This window comes from Ascaphus truei, chromosome 3 (genome assembly GCF_040206685.1).
Source record: "Ascaphus truei isolate aAscTru1 chromosome 3, aAscTru1.hap1, whole genome shotgun sequence".
Classification (NCBI taxonomy): Eukaryota; Metazoa; Chordata; class Amphibia; order Anura; family Ascaphidae; genus Ascaphus; species Ascaphus truei.
The window spans coordinates 8779053-8803157 of record NC_134485.1 but is presented as its reverse complement, the minus strand read 5'-3'; the positions used below and the strand labels follow the sequence as shown (position 1 = coordinate 8803157).

Genomic DNA, 24105 nt, shown 5'->3' with positions numbered 1-24105 from the left:
TGGCACTAAACCTTTGGTTTTGTTAATAAGTAAACATGGGAAGGATATTGATCCAGAGAGAAATCAGATTGCCAATATTTGGAGTCAGGAAGGAATTTAATTTTCCCCGTATGAGACATCATTGGATAATGTGTCACTGGAGGGTTTTATTTGCCTTCCTCTGGATCAATATACTGTAAATACAAGTAGAGGATAAGTATCTGTCATCTACATTTAGCATAGGTTTAAATTGATGGACATATGTCTTTTTTCAATCTCATCTGCTATGTAGCTACTGTATGTAACTATGTAACTATATATATATATATATATATAGTAACTGTGCAAAACAAGGCTGGGTACATCTGCTGTATACCACTGTCAGAGCTGTTTGCAATGCCTTGCAGAGTAATGTGAAGTCATGGTATGGCAGGTCTGGGGAAGGGCGACACTTTCCTTTAATCCTGAGAAATACAGTACCACTGCAAAAGGCCAATGGCAATAACCCTGTGTCGGCTTCCAAGATGCACTGTACCCCCAATGAGCAAATCATACTGAGTATTTAAACTGATACTAAAGGGATATAACAATAACAATCCCAGTCTCATGTGAGACTTCTTGGAGTATTTAATGTGGTTGGCAGAATTTAAAGTTATAGACGTAAATATTTACTGGCAGCTGGGGCACAACCCATGTGCAGATCAGGAGCGGCCAACAGGTGTTCCTCACACGTTTTCCGTGTTTCCTGCTGTGATGTCCACCTGCAACATCTCCTTATAACCACAACTCACTTCTCAGCAATGAAGACATTGGGCCAGACCTCATCCACAGAGCTCATGGGTGATTCCATACGATCCTTTATGAGATCCCTCTGTAGATCCATGACACACGGGGTGTTGAATAAGCTTCTGTCATCTATCTTCTCCTTGACTCGGTTATAAAGATCCTCCACAAGCAGCTGCTCTGCTGACTCCAGCATCTCTGGGCATATTGTACCCACCTTGACCTCCTTGTGCTTAAGCTCTAGGACAGAATGTCATTGTCAGTAAGAGAGACGAGCGGGCTATATTGTGTACCCAAATATGGCTACATCTTTTACTAAACATCAGTGCACTATAACATGCCCTAGAGAGCTACCTTGGTTTCCAAGCTCATTTACCATTCTTAGCCCTAAAGCCAATATACAGCATTATCCGTACTCTAAAGCCAATCTACTGAGCTATCCTAATGCCCACCTACGGCCACTTGAGACCATGTCCCATCATTGAAAGTATATTTGACCTACCGAGGTTTTAAAACTCATAAGGCCACCCAACAAAAGTAAATCCCAACCAATCTGAAACTACCCTATGTCCTGCAACCCCAGCCCTTCAATCACTGGCACAATCCCCCTTTATTAAATATTCCTTCTCCTCAACCCCGCAGTGCGGATATCGCGCAGGAGCACAGCCCGTGCCACTGCTCTAACCTCGAAGGTTATTACAGCATGGATGGTTAATGAAAATATGCTTCCCACTGAAATGCACCAACTGATAATGATCTATTAGGATCTTTATCTAACACGAAATGTAATACATTGTAGCACTTGCATCAGGGGAGGGCAACTCCTGTCCCCAAGGGCCACGAACAGGTCAGGTTTTCAGAATATCCCAGCTTCAGCACAGGTGGCTCAATCATTGTCACGGTCTTCGACTGCACTACCTGCGCTGAAACAGGGATATCCTGAAAACCTGACCTGTTGGTGGCCCTTGGGTGCTTTAGTTGCCCACCCCTGCCTTAGATGTACAGGGAGATCGTGCATCCATCCGTCACTAACATTCACAATACACACTGCCTTTTAGCTTCTGTTTTCCACTTGGCCATTATGTTCCCCAATTTCTAGCTCTTTGTTGTCATGTTACTTGGGCATGAAATGTATTGCTCTGACATTTATTACGCTGAGCAGTCTTGCTGTCAAGGTTACTTCCTTTTAATTCACCTAGCGCGTGGTTTGTAGCTAGACAATAAAGCACAATGAATACTGCAACAGTACTAAGATTACACCAGGTATATCCACTGACATGAATCGATAGCAACTACTTCAAGAGATAGGCAAGCAAAGAAAAAGCATCGTTATTAAACATTGCCAGCCGCAGCTTCCAACCATCAGGAACATAGCCTTTTTGACAGACTGAAATTGTACAGTAGGTGTTAATTGCCCAAGAAATGCCAATTAAGTGGCCATGTACCGATGCACTGGATAGTATATTCTGAGATGATGGACCATTTCCCGTTTGCATCAAATGTAAGACCATTCTGTAAAAAAAGAATGGCTCGAATTGTTCGGCGTAGAAAATGTATGAGACCTAAAATTATGAGCCCCCTTTTAAAATCTCCTAAAACCCCCAGTTTGGCAAACACTGCAGGAGCTTGATGCAACCGGGGGGCAAAACCTTCAGCATTCCAGCAACGATACAGTCTTATTATAAAGAAGCAGCGGTTCTGTGATATATATATATATATATATATATTTTTTTTTTTTATAATGTCTACCACTAGACTCGAGGTAGTCTCATTTATCAAATAATCTAAAAACAACAAAGATAACACCTTTAACCTTTTCAGTGCTGGACTGAATGCATTGCTGGCCCCTCCAAGACTCTAGTGGTAAGGCAACAAAACCATCTCCCTCCATATTGGTTCTTGTAGTGGTCCTGGTAATCTTAAAGCTGAAGACCAAGTTTGGGCAACACAAAAGCTGTGTGTATAGGGTATTCTGTGATATCCTGGTATTTTTAAAGCGTTTGAACCAAAATATGGAAAGCTACCAAACAGATCCTAACCTCTTCAGTGCCCTGATGACGTATGATGTAAGTCAAGAAAAGTACCTCCCCAGGGGCCTTCATGGTGAGGAGTGGCCAACTCCTGTCCTCAAGGGCCATCAACAGGCCAGGTTTTAAGGATATCCTCAGTCTTTGACTGAGCCGCTGATTGAGCCACCTGTGCTGAAGCAGGGATATCCTTAAAACCTGACCTGCTGGTGGCCCTTGAGGACTGGAGTTGGCCACCCTGATGTGCACTGTACGTCACTGCCCGTTGCTGGCCTTTTGAGTACTTTAGGCAATCAGGGATCAGTAAGTGCAGGAGATCTGTGGCCACGGACGTGGCACGACTCTCTGGCACGGGATGGGGTTAAATTGAGACTGCACATTCAAGGCTGTATGTCACAGTTACATTGAGTGCGGTTTTACCTTCATTTATGATCTGCTTAGCAGCCACCGATGACGAGAGGTGGATGGGCTCCATGAAGATGCTCTCGGTGTACGCATCCGATATCATCGAGAAGCTGGAGACCAGAACAGATGGAATAGAAAAGGTTAGAACAATGGAACCACTGACCTGGAAACTGTGCAATCTTTACCTTCGTGATTCTTTCATTCAATGTACTACATTGATTCACAGACCCACAATTATTAAACATGCATTTCATATTTTGATGCATTTGGTCACTTAAGCTTTCTGCACTTAGGGCGTTATTCCAGTTTCCTGGCTATAAAACCTGGGAAAACCAGTTCGAAAGAATTGCACCATATTTATTGAAGGGAAAACTCCAATTGCTGCCAATACGATTCCTTTTCTTTGATAAATATGGGCCGGTCTTTGCACGTGTGTTGCCCCAGTTTGGCTGCTTTGTATGACATGGAAAGGGAGACGCGACAAAGAAGATTTGGAACAATATGTATGCAAATTGCACCAGTTTCACCGCTTTGTATCAATGTATCCCGGTCTTTCCGCCATGTTGTGCCCCATATGCGCCAGCTTGTGATTTAAGGGGTGCTCCATTCCAGTCCTCAAGCCTCCCCCCCGCCCTTCCCAACAGGTCAGGTTTTCAGGATAGCCAATCAGGAGAAGGTGTCAGGAGCCTGGGGGAGGGGCCAAGGAGATAAGGAAACAGCATGGAGCGGAGAGAGGTGTGTGTGTGTGTGTCTCGAGCGTGTCGCACCTTTCACCATTGTGTCCAGTATTTTTGGAGAAGCCATCTTGCAACCCTACCCCCAGAGTGCTCTAGTGGTGTTAGGTCACCCCCTTTGCGGCAGGTGTACTTCAATGAGTGTCCGCTACCTGTCACATTGGGGAAGTCAGTTATCTCGCTGTGTCCCGGGCGCCAGGAGTTGATTGTAAGCTTTTGAGCACTGTGACTTTGACTTGACCAGTTCTATGGAGCAAACTGTCCCAGCTCCGGCCATCCAAAGGTTACTATTCCTCACCTCTCTGTGCCGCCACTAACATGATTTGTATGTTTTTACCTGTACCGCGCCAACCACACACGCACCTCCTTATAGAAAAGACAGAACACATATATGTGCGTTAAACATACTGTATGAATAGGGTGACCATATTTGTCCCAGCAAAAAACGGGATAAATGTCACGCAGGCACAGTTGGCGCTTGCCGACTGCGCATGTGTGAACGGCGCGCACCGACTGCACATGAGCGAAGAGCGCTTGCCGGCCGCTCATGCGATCAGTGTTTGCGGTCGCTTATGCGCCGGTGCGATTGGAGCTTGCTGATCGCGCATGCGCATGAGCAGCCGGCAAGCACCAATCGCGCATGCGTGGCCAGCGGCATAGAAAGCCAGGACAGCACCCCAAAAAGTTGGGACGGAGGCCATAAAAACAGGACTGTCCCGGTTACATTGGGACGTCTGGTCAACCTATCAGTATGAATCCAAGCCCCCAAAGAGTGCACTGAGAGATTTCATCGTGAGTTAGCTGAAGAAAAGAAAACGGCAAGAAGATTTAAAGTATATATAACCCCTTCCTGCCCGGGGATGGGGGGGGGGTTGGGTGGTGGGGGGGGAGGGGTGTAAATATACATATGAACAAAGCAGTCTCCACTCTGGTGTTATCATTGACGAGGAATTGTATGAGTCGGTATTAATGTTGCATTGTGATTCTTGGTTCATTTCTGCTAGAACTATAGTGTGGCTATCCTCACCCCCAAAGTTGGCCTTTGGGCCCCAGAGAGGTCTGGGCTTCAGGGGCTTCCGGTTCCCCAAATATCAGTTGGTTTCTCTAGCCGGAAAAACATCTATGTGAACACTAGACCGCAATGGATATAGATTCGGATATTTCAGGGGATCCCCGGAGCTTGGCTCACTTGAATGAACTCTGGGGACTCAGTGATACCCCAAAAGTGCAATAAAATGTTAGCATGCCCTAATGGTGTGATCAGCGGGTTCTGTCTCGTTGCTGGATATTCACCGTTTTGGAATTCACTGGCATTAGGAGTTACCATGGCAACGTCACTCTGGTTAATATGTGTGAATGGCAGCGGCCATTTTAAATGGATATCGTGTCATTAAAAAAAAAATATATATATATATATATACACATTTCAAGAGTGCAACTGAGGAATTTAAAATATTTGCATAATTAAAATACAGCATCAGATTGTGGCAGCAAAGGACTTGCTTTGGGGGGGGGAGAATATATATAATATATTATTTTCTGTCGGCAGATAGCCCTTTATTTGTGTCACTTAAATGATTTAGAATAAAAAAATACTTGAAGGTCGCTTTACACCTCTCCGGTGGTCACTGTGAGGCCCTCCTTCCACCCCAGGGATATGCAACAGCCCCCAGTATTCCCTACAGGCGGGGGGGGGGGGGGGGTTGCTGCTGGTATTTGGAAGGTGTTAAAGAACATTATATGCAGGTAGCAGGGTCAGCACATGTAATTACCGGTGGGCATATACTGGGTCGTTATTTTGAGTTAGAGGAAGCTGCAGACTATTGTCTGTGTGTGTATGGTCATACTAAGCACTGCTTTACATTGCAGCGTGTCAATTGGAGATTCCCAAAGATTATATGTTAGATTAAACACAGTTACCGGTTCTATTCCGTGCTTCCACTTCATTTCAATGCTGCCCCATCATATCCTACAATCCCCTCCTCCACCAACAGCCCCCCGTCTTTATCCCTCTCCCCCCTTTTGTACGTGATTCCTGGTTTCATCCCAGCTTCCAATTATAAGCGCACCAAAAACCACCCGTGACGTACGCAACCTCGCTACGAAAACACATCAGAAGGAGAAATAAAAAATAAAAAAAAACCCCTGTTCCTGCAGTGGAAATAATGGCGAGGGATTCAATCAGCGAGGACTCGGGCTTTCTGTATCCAAGGTGACAGAAATAACCATCCACATTCATCATGTTATATATTACAGGCGGATCGATACTAGGGCAGCCATCTGGATACAGGTCGAGAGAGAAGGATTGTCAAGCCCTGTGTGTTTTTTTTCTTCCCTTCATATCTTTGCCCAAAGCATTCTGGGAGCTGGGAGGCAAGACGCCTTCTACCCTGCGTTTTCAGCTCTGCTGTAATCGCCGCAGAATAAAAAAATAAGAGCATAAAATCCCCACATTTGGGTTTAACGGAGAAAAAAAAAAAATACATTTTAAAAAAACACGGAGGTCGTCGATGTAAAAAGAAAGAACGAAATGACCACCGTTTTTTTCCCCCCTTTCTTTTATTCACGCTTAACGGACGCTTCCTTTTTAACCCGTTTAATGCAGGAAAGGTCAACGCAGAAAACGAACCCCTTTGGCCAGCCGAGGGGGAGAGGGGGGAGGGGGGAGGGAGGGGGGGGAGGGGGAGGAACGAGATACATTTTGCAATGTTCTTGTCGCATAAATATGCCGCCAACCTTTTAGAGCAATGTCTCAAAGAGCTGTGTCCCCTTGTTCTCATAGTGTGGGGCAGTCTTGCATTAAACACAGTATCGTTACCTTTTAATGCCTTATTTAAATATTGAAAACAAGCATAAGTAAAAATTATTATTGCAAAAATATATATAAAATGTGCCATACGGGTAGCCAACTCCAGTTCTCAAGGGCTACCAACAGCCCAGGTATTCAGGATATCCCTGCTTCAGCACAGATGTTGCAGTTTCAACTGAGCCACTGATTGAGCCACTGGTGCTGAAGCAGGGATATTCTGAAATCCTGACCAGTTAGTGGCCCTTGAGGACTGGAGTTGGCCATCTCTGGCCTAAACCCAAGGTACGATCAAGTAGCCATGCAGCCCAATGTGCAGATGCAATGTTTGAAGTCAGGTTTAACCCCTGCCAGACGGGTCTCACCTTACATTGTAAATGAATGAGGCAAGCAGGGAATTCTCAGAGAGGAAGCAGTCTCACACAGAGAGTAACCATCTGAGACAAGCAGGGAATCTCAGAGAGGAAGCAGTCTCACACAGAGAGTGACCATCTGAGACAAGCAGGGAATCTCAGAGAGGAAGCAGTCTCACAGAGAGAGTGACCATCCTCAAGCTAAAACTGATTACACATCTGTTTTCTCTGTTTCTTGGGGAAAGGGTTATTACATGTCACGGACTACACTTTCATATGATGTATTTAGCCTAAAGGTGATTTGGGATGGTAATGCGCCTTTCAGTGCACGGATGCAGGGAATGGGGTTTTTGCTGTCTAACCTCCAGCCCTTTTGAGAAATCCCAAAAGGATAAACCTTTAACAAGTTCTGCTAATGCACGCACGTGATTGCGCATGTGTGCGGTGAGCAGCACTCCAGCGCAGTAACCTTTATTTAGAGACAGAGCTACAAAGAGGCAGATTCACCATGCCTCGGTTAGTCACTGGGAGTTAACGTCGAATCGGCTGCGCTAACGGCCAACCCATGCTGGTGCTTCATGAATCTGTCCAATAGAGTCCCCGGTCCTATACTGCAGTCATTTCACATGTCTAAGTGCCGCCCTCAAAAGTCCAACATTTATACCCAATGAGGACTCTGTAGGCTTCGTAGAATGAAAACTCTCCGTGAGCCTTTCAACCAAGTGTGAGAATGGGCTTTTCCAGCAGTAAATGGCAATGTCACCATCACCCGTGCCGATGACAAGCAAGTCCGAACCTTGCGGAAAAAGCTATATATGTAACAATTCTGTACGGTTCTCAGGCGTTGTGTACAATATGCACATCTTGTATACAGATGTAGAAATGTGGAGCCGGAGAGTTCCCACTCACGCTGGTTATCCTATTCAACTTGTGGTGAGACATATTCAAATCTGAATTAGAGATGCAAAAACATGCAACCTGTTTATATATGTAAATACATGCACACATATACATATGCAAATGTTTTTAGCTGCATATTTTTGCATGCTATTTTCTGCTCACCTCTCACTATGAGGTGAAAAGGCTAATTATTGTTTGCGGTATATTTTTGCACATATTAGTTGCATAATTTGCATGTGTAATTTGTATTTTAATACGCCTCACCATGATAAACTGCATATTTTTGCATATATAATTATTTTAATGTGTCTCACCACGTATAGGGGCATATCTTTGCATATATAATTATTACTATCCTCTTACCACGAGTTGAATACGTAGCTTAATGCCTCACCCTGCATTTAATTAAACGGCCACTCTCAGTGTTACAATGTTGGATGAAAGTCCTTCCTATTTAAACATGGATATTTGTTGAGTTTATTTTCTATTCAGTTACTCATCCCGCGCAGTACAGAATGTGCGACAGCACAGTACAGAATGTGGGATGGCGCAGTATAGAATGTGGGATGGCGCAGTACAGAATGTGTGATAGCGCAGTATAGAATGTGGGATAGCGCAGTACAGAATGTGGGATAGCGCAGTATAGAATGTGGGATAGCGCAGTATAGAATGTGGGATAGCGCAGTACAGAATGTTGGATGGCGCAGTACAGAATGTGGGATGGCGCAGTACAGAATGTGGGATGGCGCAGTAAAGAATGTGGGATAGGCAGTACAGAATGTGGGATAGCACAGTACAGAATGTTGGATGGCGCCGCACAGAATGTTGGATGGCGCAGTACAGAATGTGGGATAGCGCAGTACAGAATGTGGGATAGCGCAGTATAGAATGTGGGATAGCGCAGTACAGAATGTTGGATGGCGTAGTACAGAATGTGGGATGGCGTAGTACAGAATGTGGGATGGCGCATTACAGAATCTGGGATGGCGCAGTACAGAATGTGGGATAGCGCAGTACAGAATGTGGGATAGCACAGTACAGAATGTGGGATAGCGAAGTACAGAATGTTGGATGGCGCAGTACAGAATGTTGGATGGCGCAGTACAGAATGTTGGATAGCGCAGTACAGAACGTGGGATGGCGCAGTACAGAACGTGGGATGGCGCAGTACAGAACGTGGGATAGCGCAGTACAGAATGTGGGATGGCGCAGTACAGAATGTTGGATGGCGCAGTTCAGAATGTGGGATGGCGTAGTACAGAATGTTGGATGGCGCAGTACAGAATGTTGGATGGCGCAGTACAGAATGTGGGATGGCGCAGTACAGAATGTGGGATGGCGCAGTACAGAATGTGGGATGGCGCAGTACAGAATGTGGGATAGCGCAGTACAGAATGTGGGATAGCGCAGTACAGAATGTGGGATAGCGCAGTACAGAATGTGGGATAGCGCAGTACAGAATGTGGGATAGCGCAGTACAGAATGTGGGATAGAGCAGTACAGAATGTGGGATGGCGCAGTGCAGAATGTTGGATAGCGCAGTACAGAATGTTGGATGGCGCAGTACAGAATGTGGGATGGCGCAGTACAGAATGTGGGATGGCGCAGTACAGAATGTGGGATGGCGCAGTACAGAATGTTGGATGGCGCAGTACAGAATGTTGGATGGCGCAGTACAGAATGTGGGATAGCGCAGTACAGAATGTGGGATAGCGCAGTACAGAATGTGGGATAGCGCAGTACAGAATGTGGGATAGCGCAGTACAGAATGTGGGATGGCACAGTACAGAATGTTGGATGGCGCAGTACAGAATGTTGGATGGCGCAGTACAGAATGTTGGATCATCCGCGCACTGAGGGGACCCAAAAGGTTGAAAGTAGCTTTCTGTGAGTAGGTGCACCGGCTCTGCACTTCTTTAACCCTGGCTGTGCTGAAAACACTGTAACACGGCAGGAATCAGCTTATAGGGATCTATGTTATAATGGATTAGAAGGGCAAACACTTCCCTCTATAGTGGCTGGATTTTAGGGCATGACAAGAATATGTGCAGAATATTCCCCATTTCACCACAACCACGCCAACATAACAGGGAGACACCTGGGAGGAAAGAGTGTGACCTAGTCATGTACCATCCGAATATTAGTTTGTAGATGTTCTCCTTGATCACAACACACAATGAGTTTTTGGAGGCGGCCCCCCATACCTGTATATCCCGATCTAAAGTGATGTTTGAAGCTTTCTCCCAGGAGATCATATATTTATCAGGAATTTGGTTGCTTTTAATGGGAGTCAGGTTATGAGACTGTTGCAAACACCAATCCTCGTACAAAGTGAGATCGTGGGATCGATTTGATTTGTAGATAGACTGAATATAGTGTCTGATCTGGAGAAATCTGAGAACTTCAGAGGAGGAAATATCATGGCCAGTTTGTAATGATGCAAAGGAGGGGACCTTCCCATGAATAAGAATATTGTTGACTCTTAAGAGTCCTTTTGGGGTTCAATGGTTGGCTTGTTGCTTACCCATCTAAAAAGGAAGGGAGGGGTCCGCAAACAGAGGTTGCTTGGGGGAGGGGAGGCTAGTTACTGTAACTTAAACCTGGATTTAAGAGAGTCCCAGAGATTACAGGCAAAATATATCACTGGATCCCTGTAGATTCCAGCTGGTTTAGATTTTCTGTTGAGCCAAAGGAGATTCTAAATTACAAATGGCGAGCAAATCAAATTCTCTAGCTCTATCCATCGTTTATTCGTTGGGTTTGCATGCCAACTAATTAATTGCCCCAATTGGGATGCTCTATAGTATTTTTGTAAATTCGGGAGAGCTAAACCTCCTTCTGATTTAGATTTATAGAGAATGTCTATTTTGCGTCTATTTTGCCATACAAATTTCAATATTTTCTTTTATACATTATTTAGATTTTTCTGGCAGACTTTAACTGGGAGAGTTTGAAAAAGATAGAGGAGTCTAGGTAGAATATTCATTTTAATAGTTGCTATCCTCCCAAACCAGGAGATTATATGTGGGTTCCAGGTGGCAGGATCTTTTGTTATTTGATTCAAAATAATACTATATAGGATCGTGGGAATCAATGTTCCCCATGATTCACTATATATATTGCTAGGCAACCAAAAGAAAAAAGAAACCCAAATTATTTCCCACATTTTAAATGCCACTAGATGCACTATCGCCAAGAATTGGAAACAACCTGCCCCTCCATCTCTACACCAAATAAACAACATTTGGCACATAGGCAGATATTTGTTCCATATATACTATCTAATTGGCTGTACCTCACAGTTCTCAGTGACCTGGACCCCTTGGGTGCACCAGGCTGGTATATCCCCATATTGAGATTAAACATTTTCCGAACGGTGTGATCTACTTTGTATCAAATCTGATGTTCATTGTGTTGTACATGTATAAATGCTGTACCCTTCCCTTTCCCCCAACCCTTCCCCAATTGTGATTCCACCGGATTGTATGTATCAATGTTCCCTCTCCCCTCCCCCTCCCTTTTTTCTTTTATGTATCCCCTTCCCTAAATTCTGAAAAATTATTAATAAAAACTTAAGAAAAAAAATGGATTAGAAGGAAAAGGTGCTTATTTGCATGTCATTACCCAGAATCCCTTGCTGCAGTGGAAGCACTGTGTGCCAAGAGATAATGGGGCAGAGCAGGATTGCAGACCTGAATGTGCTCTCACACGTGGTATTTTTATTTGCTGTAAATATCGATTGACATTTCCTAGCTTCCTAAAGAATATAAAGAGGGCCCAAGTGCTGTGTCTGCTGCCGCAGGCGTTAGAAAAACCCTCCCAGTATTTTTTTTGTTTTTTTTAACCTTCTCATCCCAGATTTCGGTTTCTCAAAGTGGCAACTTTAATTAAAAGAATAAAAAGAGGGGGAAACCTTGGGCCTCTGCGGCAGGAACATCTCCTGAGGCGCACTCCGATGCTTTGTGCTTACTTTGTTATTTTGCGTTGCTAAACTGCGCGGGCAGCACTAACCGTGTACAAAAAATATACACATCAAATGGGCTTTAAGTTGTCAGCGAGACGCAGACGTTGATGAGATCAGCGCGAGCTCTCGCTAACACAAGCGAATCACCGGAGGGAGCATGAAGGAGACATTGGTGGGAATGTAATTGAGACGTATCTTAATGATGGGAGGCTGTTTAACGGTTTCACTGCCAGACGTTGCAGAGAAATGCTTCAGGCCTCCCGGGCAGGTAGTAGTAATGTGCGAAGCTTTCACCTGAGTGCGCAGAATAGGGAAAGAGAGAGAGAGAGAGAGAGAGAGAGACGGGGAGGGGTGACCGAGCTGCGATCCACTGGCGGAAACGGCAAACTGATGGGGGAAACGCGTGACTTCTGAAAAAAGCTGAACCCTTCAATGTTCTGGGAAGCAGGAATCGAATTTGGTCTAAAAAAAACTAAAAACATTTGCGAATGCATTTTGGAAAGTTTTACACCTCTGTCAGGACATGGGCTAAGCTAGGGGGGCTCCACTCCAGTGCTCAAGACCCCCCCCCCCCAACAGGTCAGCTTTTCAGGGTATCCCTGCTTCAGCACAGTCAAAGACTGAGCCACTGATTGAGCCCCCTGTGCTGAAGCAGGGAAATCCTGAAAAGCTGAAATGCTAGGGGTCTTGAGGACTGGAGTTGAGGACGCCCTGGGCTTAGCAAAGGGACAAAGGTCGGGGATGGCGTCCTGGCCCAGAATGCAACACTCTGCAATCCGGTCTGGTGAATAACGGGCGAGGATCCTCGCCCACAATGTCTAACGGTGTTTTCTGTATTCATGTTCTAAGAACAGAACGGTTAAAAGCAGTACTCCCTGCTGTAAGGGGTGAGGATACACTTAAAGGTGTAGCTAAGCTAACTGTCTTCGGAGCCGCTGCCACCCTCGGTCACGCCACCGCGGTGTTCCCGGCACAAGAGGATTAACATTGCGGTGGGATCACGTTAGGGAGCAACAAACCCCCCCGCAGAGCAACCGCGGCAAACGCCTCATACATCGACCTGGGCCCCCTGCAGGCGCACTTACCACAACGCCCTCCTCCTGTCTCTGTACGCACTTACCAATTAGATTGTAAGCTCTTCGGGGCAGGGACTCCTTTCCCTAAATGTTACGTTTATGTCTGAAGCGCTTATTCCCATTATGTGTTATTTGTATTATTTGTTATTTATATGATTGTCCCGTGTATTACTGCGGTGACGCGCTATTTACATTAGTGGCGCTATATAAATAAAGATATCCATACATACTCTCCAAACACGGTCTCTGGCGCCGCGAACATTTGCTTCTCGGACCACAGCGCCGGAGCCAGTGTCTTCCTACATCTGGAACACAGACGCTTTCTGGTACTAGCTAATACTAGGTGGTGTATCAGCCTTACTCTGCATCACAAGCAATGAGTATCCCCACATAGCAAATCCAACAGCACGTTTGCCAGGACACGATATATCATGCCACATTAATGCTCAGCCACCTCTCTTCCAATGGGATGGTTCTCTCCCCAAACCTCAACGTGCCACGAGGTTCTGCTCTCCAAGGAGAACGGAGCTAGGTTACCCTTCATTTAAAAAAATGAATTCTCATGTCTTTCCAAGGACATGCCCTTATAGGTTTAGTGCTAATAGTTACGCTGCGCTCATTAATACAGCGAACGGCACTTTGGCACAGTTTCCCCCCAGTAAAGAGCGCAGCGTTTAACTATAACGACAGTTAGTGATAGGGACGTGCCGAGGATATGCAAACGAGGCATTATCATTCATAAGCATACTCTAGTCACTACGCTGCATTATATGGGGGTTTATGGACCGGCTAGTGGCAGGGAGTGGAATATTTTACAGCCTCTTTGGTATGCAAGGGGATGGGGGAGTAGGTAAATATCAACTCCTTTGTCGCCCTTAGGGGCAAGCTAGCCATGGGTTGCCCTTTACTAACTAACCTGCCACTTGGGCTACTAAGGGATTCCCATTTTAAGAAGTGCGTAATAGTTAGACCTGTATCACCTGGCCTCGGTAGTCTCTCTCCTCCAAGCTATATTTCAACGTCTGGATGGGGGTCATTCTAAGACTTTAGTATCAACACATTATTTCAGGGTAACGTTGCATTAAAATAACGTGACGTTAAAGCAACACAAAGGAGGTCAGATACCAGATGGGGGATTTATTTGCCTATAGTTATGTTAGTGAATATGTCTGTTCGGACCGGTTTTAGGTAACGCTACGTTATTTTCCCTGATTTATCAGTGCTCAGTGAATCGAGGTCTTTATCTTTTTGTTGTACCAGTTTTCAAACTAGTGGACTTTAATAAATAGCAACTCGAATATATATTGCCAATGTGAGAAAGGGCTTCTTTACCCTCTGCGTGACATTCGGGTTCTGACTGTTCCTTGTCTGTCCACTAGAGGGCCCCATCGCATAGACGAGGTGGAACATCAACAAAAATGAAATGACCCAGAATGTAAGCAGTTACTTAGACAGCATTAGAACACTGAGGTTAAAGGAACAATCCAGCCCAAAATACAAATAGCTATTTTACAGAATTGGAATAGAGAAGGTCCTCCGGTGCTGAAACGCTCTACTAAGCGCTTGATTGTGCTTTCAAATCCTATACCTTTAGTGGTTTATTGTTATGAATCTCAACCACCCCGGTGTACATCTGCGTTGCCACAAAGGCGGACAGCCTTTGGCGCAGCCGAAGGGCCGCCAAAGGATGTGAGCCGTTCGCTAATGTTTGGGGATGTTAAAGTGATGTTAAAGCTGCTCTATTTCTATCTGAAACTCACCAGCCCTTTATCCCCTGTACCCAATTTTCCAAATCTATCTGTCCATGAAATGTCTGTGAATTGACTGTATAACCCTGTTCTTTTAATGTAACCATGTATTTTTTTATAACTCTGTGCCCAGGACATACTTGAAAACGAGAGGTAACTCTCAATGTATTACTTCCTGGTAACACATTTTTATAAATAAATAAACTGTATATATGTATATCTTTATTTATATAGCTCCATCTATGTACATAGTGCATCACAGCAGTAATACACGTGACATAATAATATAACACATAATGGGGATAGGCACTTCAGAAATGACAGTAACATTAGTCCCTACCCCAAAGAGCTTACAATCTAAGCGGCAAGTAGGAAGAATGTACAGAGACAGTAGGAGGGTGTTCTGGTAAGTGTGTCTGCAGGGGGCCAAGGTCGATGTATGAGATGTAAAGTATCAGCCACGGAGCTACTGATATGCTTCGTTAAAGAGGTGGGTTTTAAGGTGGGTCTTAAAGGTGGATAGAGAGGGTGCTAGTCGGGTATTGAGGGGAAGGGCATTCCAGAAGTGTGGGGCAGTCAGTGAGAGATGTTTTAGGTAGATGAGGGGTTTAGATACAAAAGGGGTAGAGAGAAGACATCCTTGAGCAGAACGCAAGAGTCGTGATGGTGCATAGCAAGAAATTAGGGCTGAGATGTAAGGAGGAGTATATACAGTAGTGAGATATTAGGGCTGAGATGTAAGGAGGAGCAGAGGGGTGTATAGTGAGATATTAGGGCTGACATGTAAGGAGAGGCAGAGGAGGGTATAGTGAGATATTAGGGCTGACATGTAAGGAGGGGTAGAGGAGGGTATAGTGAGATATTAGGGTGAGATGTAAGGAGGGGCAGAGGAGTATATAGTGAGATATTAGGGCTGACATGTAAGGAGGGGCAGAGGGGTGTGTAGTGAGAAATTAGGGTGAGATGTAAGGAGGGGCAGAGGAGGTTAGTGAGATATTAGGATGAGATGTAAGGAGGAGCAGAGGAGGGTATAGTGAGATATTAGGGCTGAGATGTAAGGAGGGGCAGAGGGGTGTATAGTGAGATATTAGGGTGAGGTGTAAGGAGGGGCAGAGGAGGGTATAGTGAGATATTAGGGTGAGATGTAAGGAGGGGCAGAAGAGGGTATAGTGAGATATTAGGGTGAAATGTAAGGAGGGGCAGAGGAGGGTATAGTGAGATATTAGGGTGAGATGTAAGGAGGGACAGAGGGGTGTATTATTAGATATTAGGGCGAGATGTAAGGAGGGGCAGAGGAGTATATAGTGAGATATTAGGGTGAGGTGTAAGGAGGGGCAGAGGGGTGTATAGTGAGATATTAGGGTGAGGTGTAAGGAGGGGCAGAGGGGTGTATAGTGAGATATTAGGGTGAGGTGTAAGGAGGGGCAGAGGGGTGTATAGTGAGATATTAGGGTGAGGTGTAAGGAGGGGCAGAGGAGGGTATAGTGAGATATTAGGGTGAGGTGTAAGGAGGGGCAGAGGGGTGTATAGTGAGATATTAGGGTGAGGTGTAAGGAGGGGCAGAGGAGGGTATAGTGAGATATTAGGGTGAGGTGTAAGGAGGGGCAGAGGAGTATATAGTGAGATATTAGGGTGAGGTGTAAGGAGGGGCAGGGGAGGGTATAGTGAGATATTAGGGTGAGGTGTAAGGAGGGGCAGAGAGGTGTATAGTGAGATATTAGGGTGAGGTGTAAGGAGGGGCAGAGGGGTGTATAGTGAGATATTAGGGTGAGGTGTAAGGAGGGGCAGAGGAGGGTATAGTGAGATATTAGGGTGAGATGTAAGGAGGGGCAGAGGAGTGTATAGTGAGATATTAGGGTGAGGTGTAAGGAGGGGAAGAGGAGTATATAGTGAGATATTAGGGTGAGGTGTAAGGAGGGGAAGAGGAGTGTATAGTGAGATATTAGGGTGAGGTGTAAGGAGGGGAAGAGGAGTATATAGTGAGATATTAGGGTGAGGTGTAAGGAGGGGAAGAGGAGTGTATAGTGAGATATTAGGGTGAGGTGTAAGGAGGGGCAGAGAAGGGTATAGTGAGATATTAGGGTGAGATGTAAGGAGGGGCAGAGGGGTGTATAGTGAGATATTAGGGTGAGGTGTAAGGAGGGGCAGAGGAGTATATAGTGAGATATTAGGGTGAGGTGTAAGGAGGGGAAGAGGAGTGTATAGTGAGATATTAGGGTGAGGTGTAAGGAGGGGCAGAGGGGTGTATAGTGAGATATTAGGGTGAGGTGTAAGGAGGGGCAGAGGGGGGTATAGTGAGATATTAGGGTGAGGTGTAAGGAGGGGCAGAGGAGTATATAGTGAGATATTAGGGTGAGGTGTAAGGAGGGGCAGAGGGGTGTATAGTGAGATATGAGGGTGAGGTGTAAGGAGGGGCAGAGGGGTGTATAGTGAGATATTAGGGTGAGGTGTAAGGAGGGGCAGAGGAATGTATAGTGAGATATTAGGGTGAGGTGTAAGGAGGGGCAGAGGGGGGTATAGTGAGATATTAGGGTGAGGTGTAAGGAGGGGCAGAGGAGGGTATAGTGAGATATTAGGGTGAGGTGTAAGGAGGGGCAGAGGGGTGTATAGTGAGATATTAGGGTGAGGTGTAAGGAGGGGCAGAGGAGGGTATAGTGAGATATTAGGGTGAGGTGTAAGGAGGGGCAGAGGAGTATATAGTGAGATATTAGGGTGAGGTGTAAGGAGGGGAAGAGGAGTGTATAGTGAGATATTAGGGTGAGGTGTAAGGAGGGGCAGAGTAGTGTATAGTGAGATATTAGGGTGAGGTGTAAGGAGGGGCAGAGGGGGGTATAGTGAGATATTAGGGTGAGGTGTAAGGAGGGGCAGAGGAGTATATAGTGAGATATTAGGGTGAGGTGTAAGGAGGGGCAGAGGGGTGTATAGTGAGATATTAGGGTGAGGTGTAAGGAGGGGCAGAGGGGTGTATAGTGAGATATTAGGGTGAGGTGTAAGGAGGGGCAGAGGAATGTATTGTGAGATATTAGGGTGAGGTGTAAGGAGGGGCAGAGGGGGGTATAGTGAGATATTAGGGTGAGGTGTAAGGAGGGGCAGAGGAGGGTATAGTGAGATATTAGGGTGAGGTGTAAGGAGGGGCAGAGGGGTGTATAGTGAGATATTAGGGTGAGGTGTAAGGAGGGGCAGAGGAGGGTATAGTGAGATATTAGGGTGAGGTGTAAGGAGGGGCAGAGGAGTATATAGTGAGATATTAGGGTGAGGTGTAAGGAGGGGCAGGGGAGGGTATAGTGAGATATTAGGGTGAGGTGTAAGGAGGGGCAGAGGGGTTTATAGTGAGATATTAGGGTGAGGTGTAAGGAGGGGCAGAGGGGTGTATAGTGAGATATTAGGGTGAGGTGTAAGGAGGGGCAGAGGAGGGTATAGTGAGATATTAGGGTGAGATGTAAGGAGGGGCAGAGGAGGGTATATTGAGATATTAGGGTGAGGTGTAAGGAGGGGCAGAGGGGTGTATAGTGAGATATTAGGGTGAGGTGTAAGGAGGGGCAGAGGAGGGTATAGTGAGATATTAGGGTGAGATGTAAGGAGGGGCAGAGGAGTATATAGTAAGATATTAGGGTGAGGTGTAAGGAGGGGCAGAGGGGTGTATAGTGAGATATTAGGGTGAGATGTAAGGAGGGGCAGAGGAGGGTATAGTGAGATATTAGGGTGAGGTGTAAGGAGGGGCAGAGGGGTGTATAGTGAGATATTAGGGTGAGGTGTAAGGAGGGGCAGAGGAGTGTATAGTGAGATATTAGGGTGAGGTGTTAGGAGGGGCAGAGGGGTGTATAGTGAGATATTAGGGTGAGGTGTAAGGAGGGGCAGAGGGGTGTATAGTGAGATATTAGGGTGAGGTGTAAGGAGGGGCAGAGGAGGGTATAGTGAGATATTAGGGTGAGATGTAAGGAGGGGCAGAAGAGGGTATAGTGAGATATTAGGGTGAAATGTAAGGAGGGGCAGAGGAGGGTATAGTGAGATATTAGGGTGAGATGTAAGGAGGGACAGAGGGGTGTATTATTAGATATTAGGGTGAGATGTAAGGAGGGGCAGAGGAGTATATAGTGAGATATTATGGTGAGGTGTAAGGAGGGGCAGAGGGGTGTATAGTGAGATATTAGGGTGAGGTGTAAGGAGGGGCAGAGGGGTGTATAGTGAGATATTAGGGTGAGGTGTAAGGAGGGGCAGAGGGGTGTATAGTGAGATATTAGGGTGAGGTGTAAGGAGGGGCAGAGGAGGGTATAGTGAGATATTAGGGTGAGGTGTAAGGAGGGGCAGAGGGGTGTATAGTGAGATATTAGGGTGAGGTGTAAGGAGGGGCAGAGGAGGGTATAGTGAGATATTAGGGTGAGGTGTAAGGAGGGGCAGAGGAGTATATAGTGAGATATTAGGGTGAGGTGTAAGGAGGGGCAGGGGAGGGTATAGTGAGATATTAGGGTGAGGTGTAAGGAGGGGCAGAGAGGTGTATAGTGAGATATTAGGGTGAGGTGTAAGGAGGGGCAGAGGGGTGTATAGTGAGATATTAGGGTGAGGTGTAAGGAGGGGCAGAGGAGGGTATAGTGAGATATTAGGGTGAGATGTAAGGAGGGGCAGAGGAGTGTATAGTGAGATATTAGGGTGAGGTGTAAGGAGGGGAAGAGGAGTATATAGTGAGATATTAGGGTGAGGTGTAAGGAGGGGAAGAGGAGTGTATAGTGAGATATTAGGGTGAGGTGTAAGGAGGGGAAGAGGAGTATATAGTGAGATATTAGGGTGAGGTGTAAGGAGGGGAAGAGGAGTGTATAGTGAGATATTAGGGTGAGGTGTAAGGAGGGGCAGAGAAGGGTATAGTGAGATATTAGGGTGAGATGTAAGGAGGGGCAGAGGGGTGTATAGTGAGATATTAGGGTGAGGTGTAAGGAGGGGCAGAGGAGTATATAGTGAGATATTAGGGTGAGGTGTAAGGAGGGGAAGAGGAGTGTATAGTGAGATATTAGGGTGAGGTGTAAGGAGGGGCAGAGTAGTGTATAGTGAGATATTAGGGTGAGGTGTAAGGAGGGGCAGAGGGGGGTATAGTGAGATATTAGGGTGAGGTGTAAGGAGGGGCAGAGGAGTATATAGTGAGATATTAGGGTGAGGTGTAAGGAGGGGCAGAGGGGTGTATAGTGAGATATTAGGGTGAGGTGTAAGGAGGGGCAGAGGGGTGTATAGTGAGATATTAGGGTGAGGTGTAAGGAGGGGCAGAGGAATGTATAGTGAGATATTAGGGTGAGGTGTAAGGAGGGGCAGAGGGGGGTATAGTGAGATATTAGGGTGAGGTGTAAGGAGGGGCAGAGGAGGGTATAGTGAGATATTAGGGTGAGGTGTAAGGAGGGGCAGAGGGGTGTATAGTGAGATATTAGGGTGAGGTGTAAGGAGGGGCAGAGGAGGGTATAGTGAGATATTAGGGTGAGGTGTAAGGAGGGGCAGAGGAGTATATAGTGAGATATTAGGGTGAGGTGTAAGGAGGGGAAGAGGAGTGTATAGTGAGATATTAGGGTGAGGTGTAAGGAGGGGCAGAGTAGTGTATAGTGAGATATTAGGGTGAGGTGTAAGGAGGGGCAGAGGGGGGTATAGTGAGATATTAGGGTGAGGTGTAAGGAGGGGCAGAGGAGTATATAGTGAGATATTAGGGTGAGGTGTAAGGAGGGGCAGAGGGGTGTATAGTGAGATATTAGGGTGAGGTGTAAGGAGGGGCAGAGGGGTGTATAGTGAGATATTAGGGTGAGGTGTAAGGAGGGGCAGAGGAATGTATAGTGAGATATTAGGGTGAGGTGTAAGGAGGGGCAGAGGGGGGTATAGTGAGATATTAGGGTGAGGTGTAAGGAGGGGCAGAGGAGGGTATAGTGAGATATTAGGGTGAGGTGTAAGGAGGGGCAGAGGGGTGTATAGTGAGATATTAGGGTGAGGTGTAAGGAGGGGCAGAGGAGGGTATAGTGAGATATTAGGGTGAGGTGTAAGGAGGGGCAGAGGAGTATATAGTGAGATATTAGGGTGAGGTGTAAGGAGGGGCAGGGGAGGGTATAGTGAGATATTAGGGTGAGGTGTAAGGAGGGGCAGAGGGGTTTATAGTGAGATATTAGGGTGAGGTGTAAGGAGGGGCAGAGGGGTGTATAGTGAGATATTAGGGTGAGGTGTAAGGAGGGGCAGAGGAGGGTATAGTGAGATATTAGGGTGAGATGTAAGGAGGGGCAGAGGAGGGTATATTGAGATATTAGGGTGAGGTGTAAGGAGGGGCAGAGGGGTGTATAGTGAGATATTAGGGTGAGGTGTAAGGAGGGGCAGAGGAGGGTATAGTCAGATATTAGGGTGAGATGTAAGGAGGGGCAGAGGAGTATATAGTAAGATATTAGGGTGAGGTGTAAGGAGGGGCAGAGGGGTGTATAGTGAGATATTAGGGTGAGATGTAAGGAGGGGCAGAGGAGGGTATAGTGAGATATTAGGGTGAGGTGTAAGGAGGGGCAGAGGGGTGTATAGTGAGATATTAGGGTGAGGTGTAAGGAGGGGCAGAGGAGTGTATAGTGAGATATTAGGGTGAGGTGTAAGGAGGGGCAGAGGGGTGTATAGTGAGATATTAGGGCTGAGGTTTAAGGAGGGGCAGAGGAGTGTATAGTGAGATATTAGGGTGAGGTGTAAGGAGGGGCAGAGGGGTGTATAGTGAGATATTAGGGTGAGGTGTAAGGAGGGGCAGAGGAGTGTATAGTGAGATATTAGGGTGAGGTGTAAGGAGGGGCAGAGGAGTGTATAGTGAGATATTAGGGTGAGATGTAAGGAGAGGCAGAGGGGTGTATAGTGAGATATTAGGGTGAGGTGTAAGGAGGGGCAGAGGGGTGTATAGTGAGATATTAGGGTGAGATGTAAGGAGGGGCAGAGGAGTGTATAGTGAGATATTAGGGTGAGATGTAAGGAGGGGCAGAGTAGTGTATAGTGAGATATTAGGGTGAGGTGTAAGGAGGGGCAGAGGAGTGTATAGTGAGATATTAGGGTGAGATGTAAGGAGGGGCAGAGGGGGGTATAGTGAGATATTAGGGTGAGATGTATGGAGGGGCAGAGGAGGGTATAGTGAGATATTAGGGTGAGATGTAAGGAGGGGCAGAGGGGTGTATAGTGAGATATTAGGGTGAGGTGTAAGGAGGGGCAGAGTGGTGTATAGTGAGATATTAGGGTGAGGTGTAAGGAGGGGCAGAGGGGTGTATAGTGAGATATTAGGGTGAGGTGTAAGGAGGGGCAGAGGGGTGTATAGTGAGATATTAGGGTGAGGTGTAAGGAGGGGCAGAGGGGTGTATAGTGAGATATTAGGGTGAGGTGTAAGGAGGGGCAGAGGGGTGTATAGTGAGATATTAGGGTGAGGTGTAAGGAGGGGCAGAGGGGTGTATAGTGAGATATTAGGGTGAGGTGTAAGGAGGGGCAGAGGAAGGTATAGTGAGATATTAGGGTGAGGTGTAAGGAGGGGCAGGGGAGGGTATAGTGAGATATTAGGGTGAGGTGTAAGGAGGGGCAGAGGGGTGTATAGTGAGATATTAGGGTGAGGTGTAAGGAGGGGCAGAGGGGTGTATAGTGAGATATTAGGGTGAGGTGTAAGGAGGGGCAGAGGAGGGTATAGTGAGATATTAGGGTGAGATGTAAGGAGGGGCAGAGGAGGGTATAGTGAGATATTAGGGTGAGGTGTAAGGAGGGGCAGAGGGGTGTATAGTGAGATATTAGGGTGAGGTGTAAGGAGGGGCAGAGGAGGGTATAGTGAGATATTAGGGTGAGATGTAAGGAGGGGCAGAGGAGTATATAGTGAGATATTAGGGTGAGGTGTAAGGAGGGGCAGAGGGGTGTATAGTGAGATATTAGGGTGAGATGTAAGGAGGGGCAGAGGAGGGTATAGTGAGATATTAGGGTGAGGTGTAAGGAGGGGCAGAGGGGTGTATAGTGAGATATTAGGGTGAGGTGTAAGGAGGGGCAGAGGAGTGTATAGTGAGATATTAGGGTGAGGTGTAAGGAGGGGCAGAGGGGTGTATAGTGAGATATTAGGGCTGAGGTTTAAGGAGGGGCAGAGGAGTGTATAGTGAGATATTAGGGTGAGGTGTAAGGAGGGGCAGAGGGGTGTATAGTGAGATATTAGGGTGAGGTGTAAGGAGGGGCAGAGGAGTGTATAGTGAGATATTAGGGTGAGGTGTAAGGAGGGGCAGAGGAGTGTATAGTGAGATATTAGGGTGAGGTGTAAGGAGGGGCAGAGGAGTGTATAGTGAGATATTAGGGTGAGGTGTAAGGAGGGGCAGAGGAGTGTATAGTGAGATATTAGGGTGAGGTGTAAGGAGGGACAGAGGGGTGTATAGTGAGATATTAGGGTGAGGTGTAAGGAGGGGCAGAGGAGGGTATAGTGAGATATTAGGGTGAGGTGTAAGGAGGGGCAGAGGAGTGTATAGTGAGATATTAGGGTGAGGTGTAAGGAGGGGCAGAGGAGTGTATAGTGAGATATTAGGGTGAGGTGTAAGGAGGGGCAGAGGAGTGTATAGTGAGATATTAGGGTGAGATGTAAGGAGAGGCAGAGGGGTGTATAGTGAGATATTAGGGTGAGGTGTAAGGAGGGGCAGAGGGGTGTATAGTGAGATATTAGGGTGAGATGTAAGGAGGGGCAGAGGAGGGTATAGTGAGATATTAGGGTGAGATGTAAGGAGGGGCAGAGGAGTGTATAGTGAGATATTAGGGTGAGGTGTAAGGAGGGGCAGAGGAGTGTATAGTGAGATATTAGGGTGAGATGTAAGGAGGGGCAGAGGAGTGTATAGTGAGATATTAGGGTGAGATGTAAGGAGGGGCAGAGGAGTGTATAGTGAGATATTAGGGTGAGGTGTAAGGAGGGGCAGAGGGGTGTATAGTGAGATATTAGGGTGAGGTGTAAGGAGGGGCAGAGGGGGGTATAGTGAGATATTAGGGTGAGGTGTAAGGAGGGGCAGAGGGGTGTATAGTGAGATATTAGGGTGAGGTGTAAGGAGGGGCAGAGGAGTGTATAGTGAGATATTAGGGTGAGGTGTAAGGAGGGACAGAGGAGGGTATAGTGAGATATTAGGGTGAGATGTAAGGAGGGGCAGAGGGGGGTATAGTGAGATATTAGGGTGAGGTGTATGGAGGGGCAGAGGAGGGTATAGTGAGATATTAGGGTGAGATGTAAGGAGGGGCAGAGGGGTGTATAGTGAGATATTAGGGTGAGGTGTAAGGAGGGGCAGAGGGGTGTATAGTGAGATATTAGGGTGAGGTGTAAGGAGGGGCAGAGGGGTGTATAGTGAGATATTAGGG

General features: G+C 46.5%; 1 protein-coding gene across 2 annotated transcripts in view; it reads right to left on the bottom strand.

The window, feature by feature from the left end:
• The window catches only part of STYXL2 (serine/threonine/tyrosine interacting like 2), a 79924-nt gene that overhangs the window by 19363 nt on the left and 36456 nt on the right, over window positions 1-24105 (bottom strand). For both annotated transcript variants that reach the window (XM_075593601.1, XM_075593602.1), the window contains exons 3-4: window positions 3210-3304; window positions 771-1002 (exon numbers count right to left, since the gene is read on the bottom strand). In XM_075593601.1, the coding sequence (XP_075449716.1) occupies window positions 771-1002; window positions 3210-3304 (327 nt within the window). The remainder of the gene's footprint in view (window positions 1-770; window positions 1003-3209; window positions 3305-24105) is intronic.